Genomic DNA, 21247 nt, shown 5'->3' with positions numbered 1-21247 from the left:
GGCAGAACGCCAGAGGTCAGTCTCATAATTCACTCCATCAGTTCGAATTATGAACTCTTGCATTATAGGCTTGTACATCCAACAATATCAGACCGGCGGGTAGTTGTTGTGTAGTTGTCCCGAAGTTCGCCTCTGTGTCTGTGGTGTGTTTTACCGCAATAGTTCTCTAAATAAGTACATCATTACTCGTCATCGCCATACTGAGACCGTAACTCCGAGACTCGAGACTCGGGCGGTCTTTCCTACATATATGTGTGACCCTCAAAGACTCCTTGTAAGTACACGTGCGCGAGAAAGCCACAGTAATAGTCCATTAATCAGAGGCCCAGCGACGGAGATGTCCAGATAAAATAGACGTATTTTGGTATTGTTCCGGAACGTCACGACTCCCGAGTCAACGTTTTACCTAACAACCGCCCCCACTAACGGCCTACCAAGCAGCTGTGTCCCATTCATCGATGGTTCAATCCACCTAACCTCCATCCAATATACCGCCTCACAAATCCAATCCTCCCAACACTCCACAATCCCCATTCGAGCACGACCCTGCTCGACTCATACGACCATCCTTTTGCATTCCTATGCCCACCTCTCACAGTAGCATTACCGCCTGCTGTTGTTCTCCCTTCACTACCTCCCTCCCTACCTTTTTCAATGCTGGTACCACGCGCACCATCATCACTACCGTGCACGCCGCCACTCTCCTCGCTTCTTCCCTCCTCAGGCACCGACGGAGCCAACGTCGAAGTAGTAGCAGGCGGTCCAATCACCAACCTCCCCATCGTAACAGACCAAACCCAAGCAAATAATCCGCCCACCATCCTAACTGCATTCCCACCCGCCCTCGCAATACTATTCATCATTCCGTTTGCGAGTCCGATAACGAAGAGGGCGCGTTCGCGACGTTGAGCGGCGTAAGCTTCGAGCGCCAAGTCGTCTATCGTTTCATTCTTCGCTGGTGAATTGTCTACCTTCCCATCCGCGGTCGAGGGGGGTGACGATCCGTTTGTCGTCTTAGTCGTAGCAAATGACGACGAACGATGTTGACGGATGTGAGTGGCGAGTACGGGCGCGAGAAACAGTGCGTCCCGAATGCCGAGGTTCATGCCTTGACCTCCTGCTGGTGGATGTACGTGCGCCGCGTCACCAATCAAGAATAACACCGCTCCAGGTCCTGCTCTTTGTCCAGCTCCCGAATGATTGTTATCTACCGAACCAGCGTCCTGTCGATGATGATTCGCTGCACGAGGAAATCGAGTGAAGAACTGATCCGCGACGGCCGACGTCGTCCTGAATCGCACGCTCCATGAGACTTTCTCGATTCTTATTCTGCCGTCCAGAGCGTGTCCATTTTCATCCTGAGAGTTAGTGACGGGAGGGAGTCGGGGTCCGAAACGGTCGAACATCTCCTGAATGTAGGATAGTGGGGGGTTATCGGGTGGACGACCGAGAGAGGGAGGGATGGCGGCTGCTAAGCGGTAAGTGCGAGGCGGAGTAGATGATTGGGAAGGTGAAGAGGAAGAGGAGAAGGTTGCGGGTTTCGTTCCGGGAGCATGGCTGGTATCGGTTCGGCTGGAAGGTTGGAGTTGTGTGGAAGACAAAGTCGGTTCGGGGAATGGTGCGAGGAGGACGAATGTGCCGGGGGAGATTATGATCGTCATTTCGTAGTCCCGTGAGGATTGATCATCGTGTGGAGGCAGATTGAGGGGTGAGGTGAACGTTACGTCTGCATTGATTATTTGTTCAGTGGTCGTAGACATGGATGTGGGCGTAGATGATGATGATGCATGTGGGTCCTCGAACGGTATGCATGCAAGTTGGCGAACCTGTGAAATGGTGTGATAGTGAGTTGTTATTCACAGAAGAGAGTGACTTGGTGAAAGAGTGGTGAGAGTGACGCACAATACTTTTCGCTCCATCCGCGCCAATAACATATTTCGCCACAATCTTCTGCCCACCATCAAAAATCACCACCACCTCATCATCACCCACCTCGCCGTTCTCACCCTCACATCCCCTCATTCCAACAGCTTTCCACCCCTCACCCCTCCTCACTTCGATCCCCTTCTCCTTCAACCGCCTCGTAAACACTGCCTCCAACACATTTTGTGGCACGATATACATATACGGAAACTCAGTGTACTGTTTAAGTCCGCCATAGTAATCGAACGAGATAAGCGGTGACAGGGATTGGGAGAGTATGTGCAGGGACTTGGCTTTTGCACAATGTTCGGCGAGGGTGTGAGCCATATTGATGGAGTCGAGAGCCTAACAATTGTTCGGTTTCTATGAGCACTCAACACTTCTCAAGGCGATTGGAGAAAAGAAAGCGTACCTCTAGAGTAGCAGCATGCACTGCGAATGCTCTAGATGAGTTCTGTGCCTCTTCAAGTTTGTCAACAATGATGAAATCGGTGATCCCTTGTTCGAGCAACGCAATTGCATGAGAGAGCCCGACGGGGCCTGCCCCGACTACAAGAACTGTCGTACGTAGCGGAAGGGCTTCATGGTCGGGCATGTTGAGAATACAGTCAACGAAGACTTATAAGTAGAGGTGGAAGATAAGTTAGGTTCAATGCTAAAAGTCAGGATACTACAGGACCCCCGACAACCCCCTGTGAGGTCTGTTCCGGCCCCTGCACCCAACCCCCGAATTTTCGGAGGCGCTTCGCGCCTCCCAAACCCCCGTTTTTGGGATCATACCTCGCTCGAGGGCGGGCAAACCCCCGCCTCGAGAATATACATCGAAAATACGCAATAAATCGTAATAAATTTAGTTGGGCCTCTATCATTGTGGAACCACTTCTGAAAGTCCTCGAAATGTTATGAGTATCCCTCACATAACCTCAACTTGAACTTACCCTAACCTAGCCCGGACATAGCCTGACCTTACCCAAACCTGGTCTACTCTTTTGACCGAGCCGTCCTCGCTATGCGCAAGACAAGCGGAGTTTCAGTCGATATCAAGAGGAGACCGGGATAGGTTAGATTATGTTGAGGTTATGTCCGGGCTAGGTTAGGGGAAGTTGAGGTTATGTGAAGGTTAGGAAAGGGTAAGTTCTCCACGAATTGGGTTTTGAGACCCAAATTCACGGAGAACTGCTCATAATGATGGTCATGAGGAACCCGTTTCTGTGCAGAAAAGGTCAGAATTTCGTCCGAATCGGACCTTCGTTGCTGACCGTGACCCTCCCAAACCCCCGAATCTGGGATCATACCTCTGACCACGCTCCCCAAACCCCCGCTTTTGGATCATACATCGGGCCAAAACCCGCCCCCCAAACCCCCGTTTTCGGTTCAGACCTCGGCGCTGACGCGCCGTCCAAACCCCCGCACCGAGATCAAACCTCATAGGTGATTGTCAGGGGTCCTGATACTACGTATAAGTAGTTCACTGCATCATGAGTTCATGATCTTCCCACCGTGCAAGGCTCAGAATAGCCGCCATCAACGTGCTACCACACAGAGATATGTGTCCGTCCGCTATGGATCACACATACCATCCATAGCAACGCGAATAACACGCATTTCCAAGGTTGAGTCGCTACGACTTTTGGGAAAACGGGGATGGGAGAGCAACGACCTCTAAACGCCCGAGCAGCACACGCAGTTCGATGGGGATATGTCGTCGGCGGCCTAGGATTCCCATAAGGGCTGGAAATACTTCACTATGTCGCATTTTGAGGGCTATGTAGACATTCATGGAGCGAAGAACATGCTGAACGAACGATGTGCATGAAGGGCAAGAGGAAAAAATATATAAGCAAATATCGGCTCAGAATATTTCGTGCTCTACGCCACACATCCGTGAGAACTTCCTGCCAATCTCGAAGCCCATTACAGCCCATTACTTACGCGTACCGAGCGTGAAGTCATACACACGATCAACCATCATCATTCTTAACATCTTCCAGCTTTACACACCAGGATTATATCCACCCACTTAACTAGTATGGCTTTTGCACTCTATATATGAGGTGACTACTGATTCTCTATCACAACAGAATAAACATGTCAGACAAAGACGTCCTCGTTTCGATGGGATTCGACCCGGCTCGGATCGAATGTAAGCGCTTCATTGACTCACAGCTAAGCTATCGATAGGCGAACAAGGAATGCCTCAAAGCTCTCAGAGAGGGAGACTTTGTTCGTCACCAGCACTCGGTGCGAGCTGCTTTGCATCAACATGCTTTTCTGTGGCGTACCCATCCGTCTACGAACCGGCATGCGCCACATCTATTCCACGTCCAATAATCTCGCATCATGAAAACCAACACGATCGCAAATTTCTTACTCTCACTCTTCATAAAATCACAGGGGCTCTCCGAGCGACAAAGAATAGTGGCCTTCAACCAGCAATGGACTTTCTCCTCGAACACTCCGACGATCCCATCCCCGATCCTTCCGCCCAAGCTCAGGCTGCGCCATCGTCAGTAACTGGTGGCGATGCACCGATGGATGAAGACGACGAGGAAGATGCGGCCGCTCTGAGGGCAGTGTATGGAACTGGAGCAGGAGCTGCAGTCGCGGCGGCGGCGGATGTGGAGGCGAAGGTACGTTCACATTGAATGCGAGCTATTATATAGTCCGAACGAGGAGCTGATCAAGGGATTATTTATTGCGTTGGGATGACTTAATTAGAGCATCAAATGCTCGCAATGTGGAAAGATCTTCAAGAACACTTCACTTGCCAATTACCACGCCGAGAAGAGCGGTCACGACCAGTTCGAAGAATCCACGGAAGAGGTTCACATCATTCCCCTCGTATTACCCGCCTATCAGCTCTAAAGCATAGGATCCTTCTTACTTTAGATCAAGCCGCTGACTGAAGAAGAGAAGAAACAGAAGCTCGCTGAGCTCCGGTCCAAGATGGCCGAGAAAAGGTCGGTGAAATCGAAGGAGGAGGCGAAGGAACAACAGGCCAATGAGGCTCTCCGAAGAAAGGCTGGGAGAGTGAGTACTTCCCGTTCGATCACATCTCTATCCTACGGCTATTTTTGATAACGACTGGCCTGTTACTGTGGTCTGGTCTGGGAATAGGATATGGGAGCAGCTAAAGAAGACCTTCAAGCCAAACAAGCTATGAAGGACGCCGAAGCCAAACGTCGTGGTACGTTCTATTTTCAGTCCCATTTTTCCTGCCTCATTATTATCGCTTATATCTTCGATATCGCCTTGTACGAAATGACCCTCACACGTTCAACACCTTCGCAGAAAAAATCGAAGACGCCAAAGCCCGCGCGGCCATCAAAGCCCAAATCGAAGCCGACAAACGGGAACGCGCGGAAAAAGCAGCCCGCGAAAAGGCCCTTCGCGAAGGCAAATCGCTCCCCGAATCCTCCGCCTCCTCTTCTACTCCTGCTGCAGCGGCAAGGCCAGGTGGCGGGGCGGCGGCAACAACGGCGGGAAAAGATTTCAAGGAAACGAGGTTGCAGATCCGGTTGGCGAGTGGGGGACAGCCGTACACGACCACTTTATCGAGCGATGCCAGTGAGTCGGGTTCTTACTCCCCCAGTTTTTGTGCTGCTGTTACTGGGGAAGTCAGCTGGTATATGTTCAGTGCTGATGGTGGTTTGTTTTTGTAGCGTTGAGAGAAGTGGCGGAGTTCCTTGCTGGACAGGTTCTTTCAGTGGACGTCGAAACAGTATCGTTCGCTCAGCATTTTCCAAGGTATGTCTTCCGTCTATCTACTACAATCCATATGAATGTCATGGGTCTGATTGGCAGTTGGTTCACAGAAAACAGTTCTCTCATGCGGACTTTTCGAAGACGTTGCGCGATCTAGGGTTGACGCCTTCCGCTGTACGTCCACCATTCGTTTTCGACATTTATATCAGCATCGTTGACTCTTGCGCTTGTTGCAGGTTCTCATCGCTTCATAAGCCGGTGACAAGTCGCTGCAACAACGGTGCGATTGAAGCCACGGAAAGGGAGACCGTGAACGAGAAGGATTGAAGATTGTACATGTACGAAGGGCGTATGGATGTAACTGAATTGCAATCACTATACAACAGACAAGTAACAATAACCGTAACCATGCTTTATTGTAACATCCCAAGACCGACTATCCGCCTAAGAACACTAGAGAACCTTTTGTTCAAACAAAAAATATCGTACAATCATCCGCTCATTCCCAGTCCCAATTATGTGCAGATGTAATTCCAACGTTCTCACCGCAACTGTTATTCTCTCTGCGTCATGTCTTCATCACCATCCACCTATCCATCCAATAACCAGGATTATATCCCAGGCATATAATCATAAACCCCCAAACCCCCGTCCTTCCACGCAACAACCACCCTTCCGATCTCCTCATTCATCCCCAAAAGATACACCTCCGACCTTTCATGCAACCCAAACACTGTCGTTCCCCTCGCTCTACCAGTCCACCCTCGCTTTCCCTGTGACCGCCCGTCATACGACACGTATGTTTCTTCCGCTGCGGTCGACGAGGTGAAGGCGGCAGTGACGGAGGCGGAGGCAGACGATACCCAGGGGGAGGAGGGTCGAGGAAGAACTTTTCCGGCGACACGTTGCGAGCCGGCTTGATTCACTTGCGGTCTATGTCCACCTCCGAAGCCTCCGTGTCCGACAGCGGGATTGGGCGTAACACCCTGTCCTGCTCCATCCCCGTCATCCCAACCATCCTCGTCCTCGCTTTCTCCATAACCACCACCACTACCACTGGCACCAGCACCGTGATTTGCGGGATTGAAAAGGTATTCATCACCCACGGTGCTCTCCATCTGCGAGTCCAACCAAAGCGCGGTACCATACTCGCCGACCAAGGTATCCGAGACGGCGAACAGATCGAGCGTAGAGGACGTATAGTGGTTCAAAACCGGGGCATCGGAGTAGGGTAAAGCAATATTTGCGGTTGCAGTCGGAATGAGAAGGCCAGAAGTTGGTGTTGGTTTCGAGGCAGTGCTTGGACCGGCGGGAGACTTGTTGGTTGAACCCGAATCAGTCCTTGATGCGGGGTTGGAAGGCGAAGGTGATGGAGAAGAACCGGATCGAGAGGTCGACCCTGACACTGCCGCCATCGTCTGACCATAACGAGTGAGAACGTCGTGGACATCTTGCCTGAAATTGTCCATATCGATAGTGAGGGCAACGGTGGAATTATCGACGGTCGAAGTAGCGAAGACTGGGCCCATATGGTCCATTTGCGCGGATGGGAGGGAACTCGCTCCCGTAGCGCCCGTGGTACTTGTGCTTTGTGGAGCTGTTCGTGTCTCGAACGGGTTTGGGTGAGCCTTTTGTGGCCCATCAGATGCAGTGGGATCGAGGGACGGAGACGAAGGGTAAGGCGAGAGTGTGTAATGGTGTAGCATGTTGAGAGGCCAAGGGTACCATGACCCGAAACGGACCAGGATATTGATGAAGGGCAAGTGGCGAGAAGATGAAGATGAGGTGGGTGGGAAGGAGCTGACAAGGGGAGAGACGCAGATGGTATCAAGCCGCCAGCGCCAACGGTGGGTCGTTGTCGGCAAGAGGACGGGGTGGGACGGAGTCGTGGTGCTATTATGGTCAAGAGAGGGAGGAGCGAGAGGGTTGGCAGTTGACACGGCTGGATGGGCGGACGTCGAGAAGGATGCCGAGGGAGGAAGATCCGAGATAGGCATAGGGAGAGTAAAAATCTTGATGGATGCGTTGCCAAAGGTCAGGACTAAGTCCGAGAGTAAGACGACCCGTACGGTCTCGTTCATCTATACGTGGCGCACAAGATCAATCTGTGTTCATATAATTCGTTTTTTGAATGGTACCGAACGTACTTGTGGTACTTGTGGGTCTTGCAGTTCGTATATCACACCGCCAGTGCGGGTATCATACAGCCATACATTTCCCACCTTGTCGCCTGTGGCGAGAACGTGGCCCAAAAGCAAAAGAGGATCACCTTGTGTCGGAAATTCAGTCAAAACGACGAACGCATCGTTCTCCGGCTGCGTCGTATCCAGAGCTAGTATTATCGTAGTCAGGATACCACTAACCAGTCATTCACTATTAGTACAGCTAACGGTTTCAAGCAGAACGAATAGACATACTCTTGACTTGAAGCACATGCTACTAGCGCTCCACTCTCTCTATCCTCATTGATAGTAAAGATCGGAGGCCGCATAATTACTCGCGTCGCAACACAAGTGCCCGTTCTACTCTCCTTGATGCTTGCCATCGCGCCATCCTTCAAGACATTCAGCGCGCCGACGTCGAGACATCTCAGCCAATGTTTACACTCATTTGACAAACCTATATCCGCCTGAAGTGTCGTTAACGTTGTAGATATTATAACATATCTATTTCCGCGTCCAGGAACGACCTTCACCGTCGAAGGGGTGACATCAGGCCGAGGTCGTGGTATGGACAATGTTCGGGTCGGTATAGGATGGGGCGAAGTCCATGAATCTCGAAGGGTGAGAGCATCACATACGATGCCTTTCAGTTGGTTTGTGGAAAGCGACAGAAGACTTTCAGAGGATGAGAGCGGCGGAATTGGGATGTAATTATCGATGATGCGAGTTTGGAGAATTGCATGCCAAAGAGAGCGGGCATTCGTAAGGAAGTAGAGGTGTTTGCAACACTAATAGAGCGGTCGATACAATATTGAACTCAATGCTGCTGATATGGCGCACCTGACCGACGGTTAAGATATCTTGAATATCGAGGTCTTGAACGATTAGGAGGAGTATGTCCAAAGGGAAGGCTAGTTGCCCGCTATGCGTCGCCACCACACTCGCCGACTCGGACTCTGCGCGGTCCATGCTGCTCTTTGACGCTAGTTAAGTGAAAGATAAATATATTAGTATGATATCCACTGATCAGCTAATGAGATTACTGTTGGGCGTGTCATACTGACCTTAGACAAAGATGTCGAAAACAACTCGAAGACACGGGTGACGTCTCACGAAAGAGGGGTTTGTGGGGACGTGGGAGCAACATACCCAATCAAGCCTCCCGGGGTTTGCCGCAACGCCGGAGGCTTTGCTCGCGACATCATTTTGGTTCAAACTTCGCCCCTATCTTTCATCTCCATTCGTGAACACCGGAAATCTCTTGCAATGGCGACGAGAAATTATCCTATTATTATGCCCACCCATCCACCCGAGCAGACGCTCCGGTGGAGCAAAATGGTCAAATCCAATCCAAAGCGCGTTGCTGATGCCTTGGTTGTCCAACTCCACATCGGGAAGAACTCTTGGGGAGATACTACCGACGTGAGTGCCTTCAAAGTTGCTCGCGCGAGACGGTGAACTCCAACCTGTTTCATCGTATAATCCATTGCAGGACGTTGCTCCAGCCCAAGAGGTAGTCCAACGTGTGGCACAAGCCGGAGGTAAAGATTGGGAAGCCCTAGTTAGAGCAGGCGTCGTCGATACTCTTTGCCAGAGTGTCATGGAGCGCGTTATGGAATATTCGTGTCCTTTCGATATGCCAGCGCATGTATGGAAAGAGGTTATTGAACCGGTGCGTACCGACTGATTGAGCAGCAAGTTAGCATCGACGCGACAGGTCTAACGGAGAATGGTGCTTTCTCCAGATCCCATCCCCGTACTACACACCCCTTGAAATTCTTTATCTCGGATCGGTAGATCTGCTGAAGCCGCCAAAGACGGCTGTCCAAACCACTATGGTGTCCGCACTGACAAAGGGCTGGGACGGTATGATGGAGAGGGTGAGACGCCACCGCGCCACAGTTATGACCGCGTGTTCAGACTAAATAACGATATTCTTAGATTTGGGATGAGCCAGAGGCCACGTTGAAACCCACAGAACCACACGATTCAGAACGCAGGATGGTTCCATCTATACTCTACTCGTCGTTCAGGATCGACTCTGCCCTCCTGAAGTTCGTAGTCACCTTCGAGTCACTTCATAACTCATTTCCTTCACAACCCTAATGAACACTGGCGCACGCTCCTTTTCTTTTGTTCCAGAGAGATCGACAAACCAAAGGATCGCACCATCAAAATCATGTCCCGATTCCTCATGTACTCCGTCAACCCCGGCGACTTCATGGTGAATTGTGAAGCTCTCCGCGAGATCGTCGAGCCACGAATGGAACCAACCTTCACGTACCGCGAATCTCATCCACGAAAATACTCCGTCGTTGCACGCATCCTGGAAGGCGTCAAGGGCGAGTCTGCTGACATGTTCCTCTCGAAGTTAGCTGGGCCTTTGAACGGTTTCATGTCTGGAAGGGCATTGCGGACGGGCTTGCATCTTCTTATCTCGATGCTCGCGGATGCGAGCATACGGTGCAAAAGCACGCAGAAATCAGGATCAGGATCGGATGAAAAGGAGAAGAAAGTGTTCAAAAGAGAAGGAAAGGACAGCGAGTTTGTCCTTGCGGTATTACGTTCAAATGTTCTGTGGAAGAGTCTGTTCTTCTTGCTCGGGAGAGCTGCGACCCATGCGAGCTTACAGGAGGAAGAGATGGACGATACGATTATGTCGCTTATAATCAGGATCACAGGAGATGTAGTGATGATGTGCCACGTGATGTTGAAGGATGAGAGCGAGAGGCTGCTCATAACGCTGACTTCGGCGGGGATGTTTGCTGCTTTTGACCAGGCCCTGCCGATTTGTGGGACGTACAATGACGTGCCGAGTAAGTTCTATTATCCTCTCTTACTTTACAGTGAATGATCATTACACTGACACGGAATCACGCATCGTGCTTTTCAGAATTAGTCACCACGATCTTCACCCCCTTCCATCAACAAGTCACTCGCAACCCTCGCCTCCGAGCCATCCTCCGCCCCCAACTCCCTCGCCAACGCATGTTCCTCGCACTCCTCCAATTCCTCACCAAATCCCTCGAGCCCGTGATCGACTACACGATGAAGCTTACGCCTAACGACCTCCCGCCGTTCAATCCATTCACTTTTAATTCGAAGGACGTGTTCATCGAGGGTGCTTGGGCAGCTTTGGATCTGTTGCAGAAAGCTGTGTTGCAAGAGGGCCTAGGCGAGGAGGCGAAGAAGTGGTGTATGAGGAGGGGATGTAAAAACGATGGGGATAAAAAGTGTTCGAGGTGCCAGAAGGTGACATACTGTAGTGCGGAATGTCAGAAGGTGTACGTTCTTTTTGATGACGGACTCCGTTGATATGACGCTTACTGGTGCTCCTGTTGATCCTCTATTTTGCTGTGTTGTAGGGATTGGAAGGAACACAAACAACTGTGCCCTCGCCTCAAGAATGTGGACGTATTCTACGATATCATGAAGAGTCGTGCGGCTGGTAAGCCGATGTCGCATAGAGAGGTCGCGAAGCGCCTGTGGCCGCCCGACGGGTTTCCTCAGCCTCAGGGAAAAGGACCCGTCACGGCTCAGTCATATGGTTATGATTAGAGATGTGTGTTTTTATTTTTGTGTACTCTGATGTTGCCGGCGAAGGTGTTTGGCCTATATGTTGTATCGTTTCTTGTTGGTACGTCCGTTTTTCCACCGAGATTCAGCAACTTCCATAGTACTTATTCATCTCTAACAGACCGTCTAGCTTTGTATTTATTGCTCTCCTTTCATTGTAGCGCCCTGATACCATCCCGTATGACATGTACTTCTTCATTCAGATCGCCATTTAGCAGAGCATTATGAAAATTGCTATCGCTATGTTGTTGTGATGGTCTGCCTCCTGAGCAGCGACGCAAGCAGTCCGACTCGGAGTCGGTACTTAACAGATGTAGAACGAGACGCCTTTTTTCGCTTGCATCTCCGTGGTATAGTAACACCGTCACTGTACTGATGTGATGTGCCACCGACTTGTCTCTATTTTTCTCCGTCTTGATATGTTGGTAGCTACGTCGACTGAATGCGATCTCTAGCTGAACAGCCATTGACGAGCGCTATACTGCCGGTCCGCTGAGCTCACAGTATTTTCTCAAGATGGGCTAGAAACACCGGCACGCGTCCGCTAAATCATGATCTTCGTCCTTCTAGCATGTCTCGTGAAGAAAAGTGTCACCTCTGGGTGTACGATTTGTGTTCTCTGTAATTCTAGCTTTCAAAATACATGCCCGTTCTCCAAATTACGTCTTCGTTCCCCGCAGTAGTTCAACATGAATCTGCGCATTGCCGGAGCGCAGGCTCTCGGCTCGGGGCGCTACCGCTGTGCCTCGGAAGAGATCTTCCCAGGGTTGTCATGCTATCACCCGAACAAAAACAATCCCATACATAGGAGGACCTCATGCCAAGATGGCCCGTGCGGGTGGGTGTATATGGGTCCTTTGAGCCGTTGCGAATATAAGCCTCCTATATTCACAGGTGGAACGAAGACGAACGGACAACCACCGCCGGAGCCAAGCCAAGATCGACGTCTAAATATCGACAACCACGCTTTCCAAATGTGGCTGCGGCCTCTCAATACATCCGCCACACGTGGCGTGTGCCTTAGCCGTCGAAAATCCGCTATATGAACCGGGCTCGCGTTGCCGTCCATCTTTCTCTCATCCCCTAGCCTCGTCTCCCTTTCGCGTAGGCTTTGCCGCTCTTTTGGACCCCTTCGCTCTTTTGACATACCCCCTCAGTATCTATTAACCTCTGGTCTACTCGTGAGTTTTTTTGTCTTAGAATGTCTCGGAGCGGACTGGTTATGATTGCCGTTCGTGATTGCGCTCTGTCTCGGAAGTTACACGCGTATGAATGATCGTGTGGCAGCCGAGACATGGAGTATGGTGGATATATAGCGTTGAACTGACAAGAATTGAACCATACTGCACTTGTAGCTCGACCACCCCATACCCTTATCATCTTCAACCCGTACAAACTCGCGCCCCACGCAGATCCCATCTTTATAACATAACATACCTCAGGCGACTTCAGTCTTCGAACTCCTATACAAATTTTCAAAATCATCATGTTCGGCTCATCTACCAGCACCGTTGCCCTCTCTGCCCTCCTCTCCCTTGCTGCCGTTCAGCTCGTCCATGCGGACCCTACCCCCTCGGAACCAGCGCCCGGAAATGTTTACACAGAGGGCGAAACTTGCCATGTCGCTTGGGAGGCTGACACGACTGGCGAGTGGACGTCGATGAATATCGAGTTGATGACGGGTCCCAATGACCCCATGGTCTTCCTTACCAGTGCGTCTTCCATTCTCTTATCCGACCCATCATGACAATATATTCTAACCACATGGGTTTACGTTGTAACATAGCCGTCGCCACCGTCGATGCGACGGGCGACACCACCAGCTTCGACTTCACCTGCCCCACGGTGTCGTTGCACTCCGCTGTCTACTTCTACCAGTTCACCTCCTCTGCCTCCTCCAACGTCACATGGACCGGTCGTTTCACCATCACCGACAGCACTGGCACTACCGTCGACCCACCTAACAGCACCGTCATCGATGGTTCGACGATTGAGTGGGGTACCGGTGCCCTGACGGATGCGTCGCAGTTCACGGCCCAGCCAACGTATATGTCGGCTGCAACGGTGGCGATTGAGACGGCCAGCGGCGACGCGTCCAGCGCTGCGACTTCCTCGACCGCGGCTGCGACATCTGCTACTGCTACTACCAGTGCGACAGGAAGCAAGAGGACCACTGCGACGTCGACTGCGAGTTCCTCCGCTGCGACCTCGAGCAAGTCGTCATCGTCGAACAACGCGAGTTCGGAGTCGACGAGCGGAGCTGTGGAGGTGCGCAAGGTCCAGATGGCGTTGGGTATGGTTGCGGTGTTGGGAAGTGTTGCGGCTTTCCTCTGAGGTTCATGAATGAGTTTTCGTTGTGTGCATGATCTCCATTCATCATACGGACTACATACTACGCAGTCCGCGTATCATCCTCAGTTCCAGACCCGGTCCTCGTGGTCCCATAGTCATCGCATCCACTCACTATCATTTAATATCCACCCCGTCGTCCTCGCCCCTCCTGTCGCCTTTTATCCATTCGAGCACTGTCTGCTCTGCCTGCTACTTACTTACTCACGCACCTCATTCCATTCAATTCATATCACGAAAACGTTCATGCCTACGCTCGTCCTCGCGTCATACGCTACACGTTGATGTTCTTGTCCCTGCTCATCAATTGCCTGTACGAAAGTATACATACGTTATCTTGTCTCTAGCTGCGTCTGTCTCTGCCAGCTTGTTTCCTCTTGTTTTTCTCCTGACTCCTTTGTGGTTCGGAATTTTCTCTGGGTGTTGGATTATGTTCTGTTCTGTCTTTTCTCTGGAGGTTGTTGCAACTTGCTGTCCGATTGTTATAATCTATTATCTGCATTTGAGTGTTTTGCTTATTTTATGCAGGCGTGGAATGTGTGATTCGATGGACTGCAGTCGTGGAATTCGCAACAGGTCAAAGCGTGCGAAAACGGTTGCAAGTGCGCCACACCGCGCCACATGCACTAAATTGGCAGACGGTAGAAAATCCAAATATAAAAGTCTCAAACAGAAGCAGAACATGGTGACATTACTCTTCCTCCTCAACGCGATGTATCTGTGCGAAACCATGCCAAAACCACGATATTTTAACATCGTATATTCAATACCAGACTAAGATAGAAAGAAGGAAAGAAAAGAAAAACAGAACACACCTCAGCAGCCAACCCAATCCACTCCGTCAACGTCCTCAGATACTCGTCCCTCCCTTCATCAACCTGAAAATCCGGATGCCAAAGCACGAACGACGAGAACTGTCCCGCGGGCTCCAGCGTTCTCACCGTTCCTTCTTCCTCCCCACCGCCACCACCGTCAACATCCATCTCCTCTTCTTCATCCACTTCAATAACCTTCTTTGATCCTCGCTTCGCCCGTCTACCTTTCTCCTGCGCCTTACCTCGCACTGGTAGATCAACATCTCCATTCGGAGGTCCACGAAGTATGAGACCTGTATAACCTTCCGGAAGCTCGACGTCTACGCCGTGCATGGCCCTTCCTCTGAAAGAAGCTACGAAACGTTTCGCGGTGGACGAGAGGCGTTTGATTGTCGATTGGCGGAACGCGATGGGTTTGGTTTCGACGACTACTTGTGTTACCGTGGTGATGATTTCGGCTTTTGTGACGTTAGGTTGGGAGTCTTCGGTGAGTTTGAGTTTGGTAGAGTCTATGTCGGGAGGGGAGTTTGTCTCTGAGACGACTGTGGTGGATGAGGCGGAGGTGGATGCCGTGAGGGTTTGCGTCTCCATTTCTGTCTCCGTCTGGCTTTCCGCTTGTGTTTCGACCTGTGTCTCTGACTCAATATTGGGTGATAGAGCTGCGGAGGCATCAAGAGCGGACACCGGAGCAGGTTTGGGTCGGAAGTATGTTGAGATGGGTGCGTGGCCTGTGTGTGCGATGTGGAATGGCATGAGGTTGGGTGTGCATTTTGGAATTGTGGAGGATTTGGGGGGTGCGAGTCTGATTATTGTCGCCATAGCTATAAAATCTCGATATATAAGATATTGTGCAGCGTAAGGGGATGGTGGGAGAAGGAGGCTAGGAAGAACACGATGTGAGACGCGGCGAAAGACAGCGACGCGTCGTCACGCTACGCGTCTGGTCACATCAGCGATTATGTTACTTTTGATCACGATGACCCCGGGCGATGGCTCTTGCTGTCAGGCTCTTTCTTGTCCCGCCATCTACTCAAACCCAAATGACACTCGATAAATGGTCGCGAAATGACAGAACATGTCGGTAGAGTGTCATTTAGGTTTGAGTAGATGGCGGGACACGTAACTATGCACAAGAAAAGAAAAACCCACGAACATGATACCAACGACGAGAACACGAATAATCTCAATAATCTTCTCAATCCCCTCATTCGGTATTGGTGGAGACAAGAACGCAAACTAATTTGGGACACTCACAGACACCGGTAGATTATTGCCAGTATCTTACTTTCAGTCATCGTCTTCGTTGTCTAATTCCTGCACGCGTCCCTCAATCCACGCACCAAAAGCCTTCCAAGGTCCTCTACTCTCTTCATCTCCTTGCCTAAATCTCCCCGCAAACCTTTGACAAACTCGTATCATCGCCCCATACCTCTCCCTTATCCTCTCCGCTTCTATCCTCTCCACAGACTGGGCTCCCGCACTCGTTGCAGTGATCACCTTGCCCAGATCTACCGGACACAAATACGGAGGCTGTCTCATATCCTCCGCTAAACTTGTCGTCCCTTGCATAGAGCACGCATAGTAGACACAGTGATCCATCCCGAAACAGTGACCTAGTTCGTGAGAAGCGGTACGGCAGATGCGGAAGAGGTAGACCGAGGAGGGATGTGGTGTCGGAGTGTGGTGTGCAAAGGCCGCGCGGAGAGGCGTCAGTGCCTGTTGGGAAGGCTCCTGGCCCAGATCCTTCTGGGACATCGACGTCGAGGTGCCGGCGACTTGAGATGTGGTTGCACTCTTGCGTTTCTTCGTGGCAGGCGGGGGAGCAGCATCAATCGTTCCATGCTCGCCAAAATGGGACGCCGGCCATGGACGTATTTCGTTCAATCCCTGCGCCCCGTCCAGCCCCGGATCATACCTCGCCATCGAAACCACCGCAATCCTGCTCGCACCATACGCCCTTCCGCACGCGATATCGTCATCTTCAGACTCATAAATGTCATGTGCAACAAGGCAGAGGATGGCATAGGCGTCGGAAGGAAGAATCGAAAGAGCGGCATCGAGGAGGTCGTCGAGGTTGAGTGGATCGGGAAAAAGTGGACCTGGTCCTGAGTCTGTGGAAGATGAGGGAGCAAGACGGGTGCGAATGCGGATGGATTCGGTTGGCGTATTGAGAGCGATGTAACGAGGATTTTGGGAGGTGTGTTTGGATCTCGATTTGGCCTTCGAGTCTTCTATCCAAGCAGAGAACGTGAGAGTCGAGGCGGGCAGGAGCTTTATAGGCACAGGGTGATAGAACGCGGCCAGGTAATCCACGACATCGTTCATTTCTGGATGTGGCGTCGCTGTCGCGATGGGACGGTCTATTCGTTTCCTCTTGGATTGTGCCCTCACTCCAGTGACACCCTTGTTGACCCTCGTGGCGTCTTTACTGTTATATTGAGCCTGTCCCCCTGTACCCACAGGTCTCGTCCAACCCGTCACGAACCCGACCTCTTCTTTCACCTCTGGTGGCGGTGCAACATAGATTACGCCTCTCGCCTCAGTGACTTCATTCCTGTCCTTATCTCGTTTCCAGGACCGAAAGCTCTGCGGAGGATAACGCGGATCATCATCCAACAGGACGACAGGACCAGGGAACGTCTCGGGAGAAGGTACGGATGCTGTTTTCGGGTTTTTAGTTCGCTCCTGTGAGGAGTTGATGGGATGATGGGCGTTGGTAAATTGGTGGTGCTTTGGATTGACGAGGTGGCATGAGGAAGGCTGGATCTGAAGGTGGGCGACGAGGAAAAGGAGATGACCTTTATTGAGAAGTGCATTAGCGTATTTATACTTCGCCGAGTCAATTTACACTGCTTTATAGCGTGGCCCTGGGGAACAAGAGACGGGGGACGGCACCGAAGTGCAGCATGGCTCGGTTCAGTGAGCTTGAACGAGCGAAAGCACGGTCAGCGCTTCAGTCTCTTGGTAACAGAACCGTCAGTCTAATCAGAAGTTAATAGAGCACAAGCAATCCATTCTAGGTAGCAGAGTAATGTTTGTGAAGTCCGTTCGTCAGGGCTCAGGCTAGAGCACCGTCCGCGGACTGTCGATGAATCGGAAAAGAACAAGGAAATCGATTTTGGCGCGACGCGTCGAAGTGTCACCACGGATGTGGCCCAACGCTGAGTGCCACCTGATGGATCTCGAGTTCGACGTCCCTCAACAGCCCTCAACGCATAGCTAATTGAGTCGTGGAATTTAATTACACATAGAAAGAAAGCTCCTGTATCTGGAGAGTATCAACCAGTAACTCATCCACCAGCTCCCAAATATCGTCTGATCGGGTTTCGCACAAAACAACACCCTGGAAGACGAATATGCTCCTACGTCCTACTAGTGTTCAGTCAATACCCCGCTCACTGCATCTTACCGATGCCCTAATCCGCTCAGACTATACCCCGCCTTTCTCCTCACCCACCCAAGCCTCCCAAGGCCCCAAAGGCCCCACTCCAATAAACCCCTCTGCACTTCCTCTCCTACCCTTCTGATCCCCATCGTATCCGGCAACATCTGCACAATCTTGTCTCCTACGAGCAACACACTATCTAACATCCCGTTGGCGAGTCCGATGACTACCAAAGCACGTTGTCGGCGCAGGTTGGCGTAGGCTAATAGTGACGTGTCATCATCGGTGGTCGAACGGATGTGGGAGACAAGGACAGGTGCAAGGTAGATCGCATCGCGGATTCCAAGATTCAAACCCTGTCCACCAGCTGGCGGATGTACGTGTGCGGCATCTCCTATCAAGAACACGGCCGCTCCTTTCCTTACCCCATCATCATTTTTGCCCGTATCGCCTGGAAAACGCGTAAAGTAACGATCCACGACGGCAGAATGTGTCCTGAACCGAGCGCTTGTTACGATTTCTGCGATCTTCGACTCTTTATACGGCCCAAACTTGTCCCAGGCGGCCTGCCAATATTCGAGGTCAGGGTGATCAGGAGGAGTGCCCATCTCGGGTGGTATAGCGGTGGCGATACGAATCAAGGGACCTTTGAGATCAGAGCCCTCTGACGGGAACGGCTCGAAGAGCATGAAGCCAGTGGCTGAAGGGATGAGGCACATCTCGTTTTCGTGACAAGGTGGAAGAAGTGAAGGCAGCGGCTGTGCGAAGTGGACATCTGCGACTATCATTTGACTGGATGATTTGGAGGGGCGGGGATCGTTGAAAGAGATTCCGGAGATTTGACGGATCTGTTGACGAACGAAGGTAAGTGTGATAATCAGCAAGTAATGGTCGAATATCAAGTTCATGAAGATTGAAAGACATACCACACTCCTCGCTCCATCCGCCCCAATGATATATTTCGCCTCCACCGTCTCGCCGCCCGAGAACTCTACTGTTGCGGTATCCTCACTTCCCTTTGTCCCCTTCATTCCGACGACCCTATATTTCTCACCCCTCCACACCTCCACGCCTAACTCATTCAACCTCCGTGTTAGGACCTCCTCCGTGATGTTCTGCGGCACTATATAGCTGTAAGGGAACTTCGAGCATTTTTGAAGAGCATCGTAGAAGTCGATAGTGAAGAGAGTAGCTCCCGACCGAGAGCAGAGGTGTGTACAGTGGGCAGCCGTACAGCGAATAACGAGAGTGTCCGCCACTCCTATCGTATCCAGAGCCTACGCCATTCAGACCAATGAGATATCAGTACCACAATGACATAGATCTTGTATATGCTCCAAAAACAAGCGATTTTGAGGTGAATAGGGCAATTTGTGTGTAATAACGTACCTCCATAGTAGCAGCATGGATCGAAAATGCCCTGCTCGTATTCGCCGTATGCTCAAGCTTGTCAACAATGATAAAATCATTCACGCCCTGCTTTGATAACGCGATAGCCAGCGAGATGCCAACAGGCCCCGCACCGACGATGAGGATAGTTGTGCGGCTAGGAAGAGGACGAGACATTTCGACGGTGATGATAACGACGAGTGAGCTTTGATGAATTACAAGGATGATTAGAGCTAGACTTGTAGAGATTAGTGCAAGAGGTGATACGTCTTATATACTCGTAGTGGTCCAGAGCGTGTTCGGACGGATCGACTCGGTCGTAGCGGTTCTGTTTTGACCGCATGATGAGAGAGTATATTGGGGCCACGCAGCAGGCAAGAACGGTCTTCGTTGTAGGGCATGCCGGTGAACTATGATGATGACGCACGCAAGCTGGCTCGGAGAGCATCATAAGCGTCCTCTGACACAGGCGGGTCACCCGCGGCAAAGAAGTCGTGTCGATGGCAAGTACGAACCGCCGATTTGTACCACGACGCCGTCAACCGGAGGAGATTCGAGGCTGCAACGGACAAGACAGCCCAGATTTGAACTGCACAAGTCAGCGCCTCAGATGAATGCCTACTTACTCCGAGCACGGCGGCCATGTCGATGAACAACATCAGAGCATAATGTCAGACTACTGAGACCAGAGATGAGATACGGAGTCCTGGGGGATTTATTCCGGAGTTTCGGAGAGAAGATATGTTCACGCCTTGCTTACAGCAAAATCACCGGCGGCCTTTGGATGACTTCAGGGCTTTGTTAGCATCGCTAAAGACGTATAGCTCTGGGAAAGTCGTAAATGATATATACAGATAACCAGCGGAGGGGTTGCAGGAGTATGGGGCTCTGAAAGAGGCATGCGCACAGAGCGTCCAGGACTGTCCAGGATGATGATGATGATGAAGAGCAGAAAAGGTAGTAAAGCCGAATTCTTGGAGCCGAGTGGTTGTCCAGAACGCTCCTAACCTTAGCCTATGGTTCCGCGGCCTTCCTAACAACTTCAGGCTCCGCTAAATCCAACATGGTGCCCACTGCCCCAGTTTTCACGTATTGTGGTCTACCGTGAAACGTCTCTAAAGTTACTCCGGATACCTCTAGTTAGTACGCTGTAGCTAAACTGATCTCTCTCGCAAGTACTAAGACTTTGAAAAACGGTCTGTGAGTTCATTCGTGCTCAGATCACGCCCATCGATCATAAGTACCTTCTTGACATCGAGGAACGAAGAAAGTAAGAACTACGCGCGTTGATAGGGTCACTTCTCTTAGGCTTTGTTGGCAGACCAAGGGCCGGACAGTGGCTTGTACTTGTAGCGATCCACTGGTTGGTCTTCGCAAACAAGACATGATGGAGCCACGCATAGATGACAGGTGAGTCCCATACTACTCATGCTTCGTGGCGTGTCAGTTAGGACACGTGGATATTCAGTCGCACTCGCAAAGTTTGTTTGGAACACACTGAGTGTTGTTGGATGCACGTTTTGCGTGCCTCCCCTTCGCACTCTCCTTCGAGCATTGCCTTCGTCGTCATCATCTCGGCTCTTATGTTTCGTGCGCCCCCCGCCCCCCCCCTCCTATGCACGCTGGCCCATAACCCATTCCATAATTTCGATGCCCATCTCCGCGCTCTGAAATCGGAGTATTGGATGAGGGCCCTATGACGAAGTTTGAGAGTGATCGCATGCTGAAACCTGATTTTTTGTTGATGGCTGGTTGCTCGTCCATAGGCTGGTACTGCTTGTGTCACTCTGAGGCAAGTCGACATTCTGTGAGGTCATTTGTAGCAGGCTACCATATCTCGTGATCTCGGGTTCAAGCATTGTTTGTCGCGATGCTTGTCTACGTGACAGGTTATTTTATGTGTGAGGGGACTGGTGCTGTAGTGAGTGGTCACCGATGAGGCT

At 51.2% G+C, this 21247-nt stretch overlaps 7 protein-coding genes across 7 annotated transcripts; 3 read left to right on the top strand and 4 right to left on the bottom strand.

Annotated features, from left to right (window-relative positions):
* Nucleotides 1-200: 200 nt before the first annotated feature.
* On the bottom strand, nt 201-2518 carry STEHIDRAFT_142789 (FAD/NAD-P-binding domain-containing protein; the record flags this gene model as incomplete). Its single annotated transcript, XM_007310411.1, has 3 exons — nt 201-1826; nt 1903-2268; nt 2336-2518. 3 exons carry the CDS (start codon nt 2516-2518, stop codon nt 453-455), a joined length of 1923 nt encoding a protein of 640 aa, XP_007310473.1. The 3' UTR covers nt 201-452.
* A 1378-nt stretch (nt 2519-3896) lies between these two features.
* On the top strand, nt 3897-7415 carry STEHIDRAFT_105379 (uncharacterized protein). The gene is made up of 10 exons (XM_007310410.1): nt 3897-3950; nt 4005-4066; nt 4318-4553; nt 4642-4746; nt 4813-4953; nt 5041-5110; nt 5215-5490; nt 5586-5670; nt 5739-5802; nt 5865-7415. Exons 2-10 carry the CDS (start codon nt 4012-4014, stop codon nt 5880-5882), a joined length of 1050 nt encoding a protein of 349 aa, XP_007310472.1. The 5' UTR covers nt 3897-3950; nt 4005-4011; the 3' UTR covers nt 5883-7415.
* Nucleotides 7416-9044: 1629 nt separating this feature from the next.
* On the top strand, nt 9045-11575 carry STEHIDRAFT_150551 (uncharacterized protein). The gene is made up of 8 exons (XM_007310409.1): nt 9045-9212; nt 9283-9462; nt 9536-9670; nt 9732-9844; nt 9933-10606; nt 10684-11074; nt 11156-11427; nt 11488-11575. The coding sequence occupies exons 1-7, from the start codon at nt 9057-9059 to the stop codon at nt 11346-11348; spliced, it is 1842 nt and encodes a 613-aa protein (XP_007310471.1). The 5' UTR covers nt 9045-9056; the 3' UTR covers nt 11349-11427; nt 11488-11575.
* A 1277-nt stretch (nt 11576-12852) lies between these two features.
* Nucleotides 12853-13700, top strand: STEHIDRAFT_115795 (uncharacterized protein; the record flags this gene model as incomplete). Its single annotated transcript, XM_007310408.1, has 2 exons — nt 12853-13078; nt 13153-13700. The coding sequence occupies 2 exons, from the start codon at nt 12853-12855 to the stop codon at nt 13698-13700; spliced, it is 774 nt and encodes a 257-aa protein (XP_007310470.1).
* A 609-nt stretch (nt 13701-14309) lies between these two features.
* STEHIDRAFT_172610 (uncharacterized protein) lies at nt 14310-15349 on the bottom strand (the record flags this gene model as incomplete). The annotated part of the gene is made up of 2 exons (XM_007310407.1): nt 14310-14433; nt 14531-15349. The coding sequence occupies 2 exons, from the start codon at nt 15347-15349 to the stop codon at nt 14407-14409; spliced, it is 846 nt and encodes a 281-aa protein (XP_007310469.1). The 3' UTR covers nt 14310-14406.
* A 468-nt stretch (nt 15350-15817) lies between these two features.
* STEHIDRAFT_68085 (uncharacterized protein) lies at nt 15818-17191 on the bottom strand (the record flags this gene model as incomplete). Its single annotated transcript, XM_007310321.1, has 3 exons — nt 15818-16258; nt 16307-16872; nt 16960-17191. Coding segments are annotated over 3 exons (1239 nt in total), but the record flags the coding sequence as incomplete, so codon positions are not given.
* Nucleotides 17192-17760: 569 nt separating this feature from the next.
* On the bottom strand, nt 17761-19737 carry STEHIDRAFT_87290 (FAD/NAD-P-binding domain-containing protein). The gene is made up of 3 exons (XM_007310406.1): nt 19305-19737; nt 18842-19192; nt 17761-18763 (listed from the first exon to the last, which is right to left on the bottom strand). Exons 1-3 carry the CDS (start codon nt 19479-19481, stop codon nt 17936-17938), a joined length of 1356 nt encoding a protein of 451 aa, XP_007310468.1. The 5' UTR covers nt 19482-19737; the 3' UTR covers nt 17761-17935.
* Between the last annotated feature and the right edge of the window lie 1510 nt (nt 19738-21247).

The sequence above is a fragment of the Stereum hirsutum genome, assembly GCF_000264905.1.
Source record: "Stereum hirsutum FP-91666 SS1 unplaced genomic scaffold STEHIscaffold_20, whole genome shotgun sequence".
Taxonomy (NCBI): domain Eukaryota; kingdom Fungi; phylum Basidiomycota; class Agaricomycetes; order Russulales; family Stereaceae; genus Stereum; species Stereum hirsutum.
The sequence above is the reverse complement of the archived record's forward strand: the minus strand, read 5'-3'. Positions and strand labels throughout refer to the sequence as shown.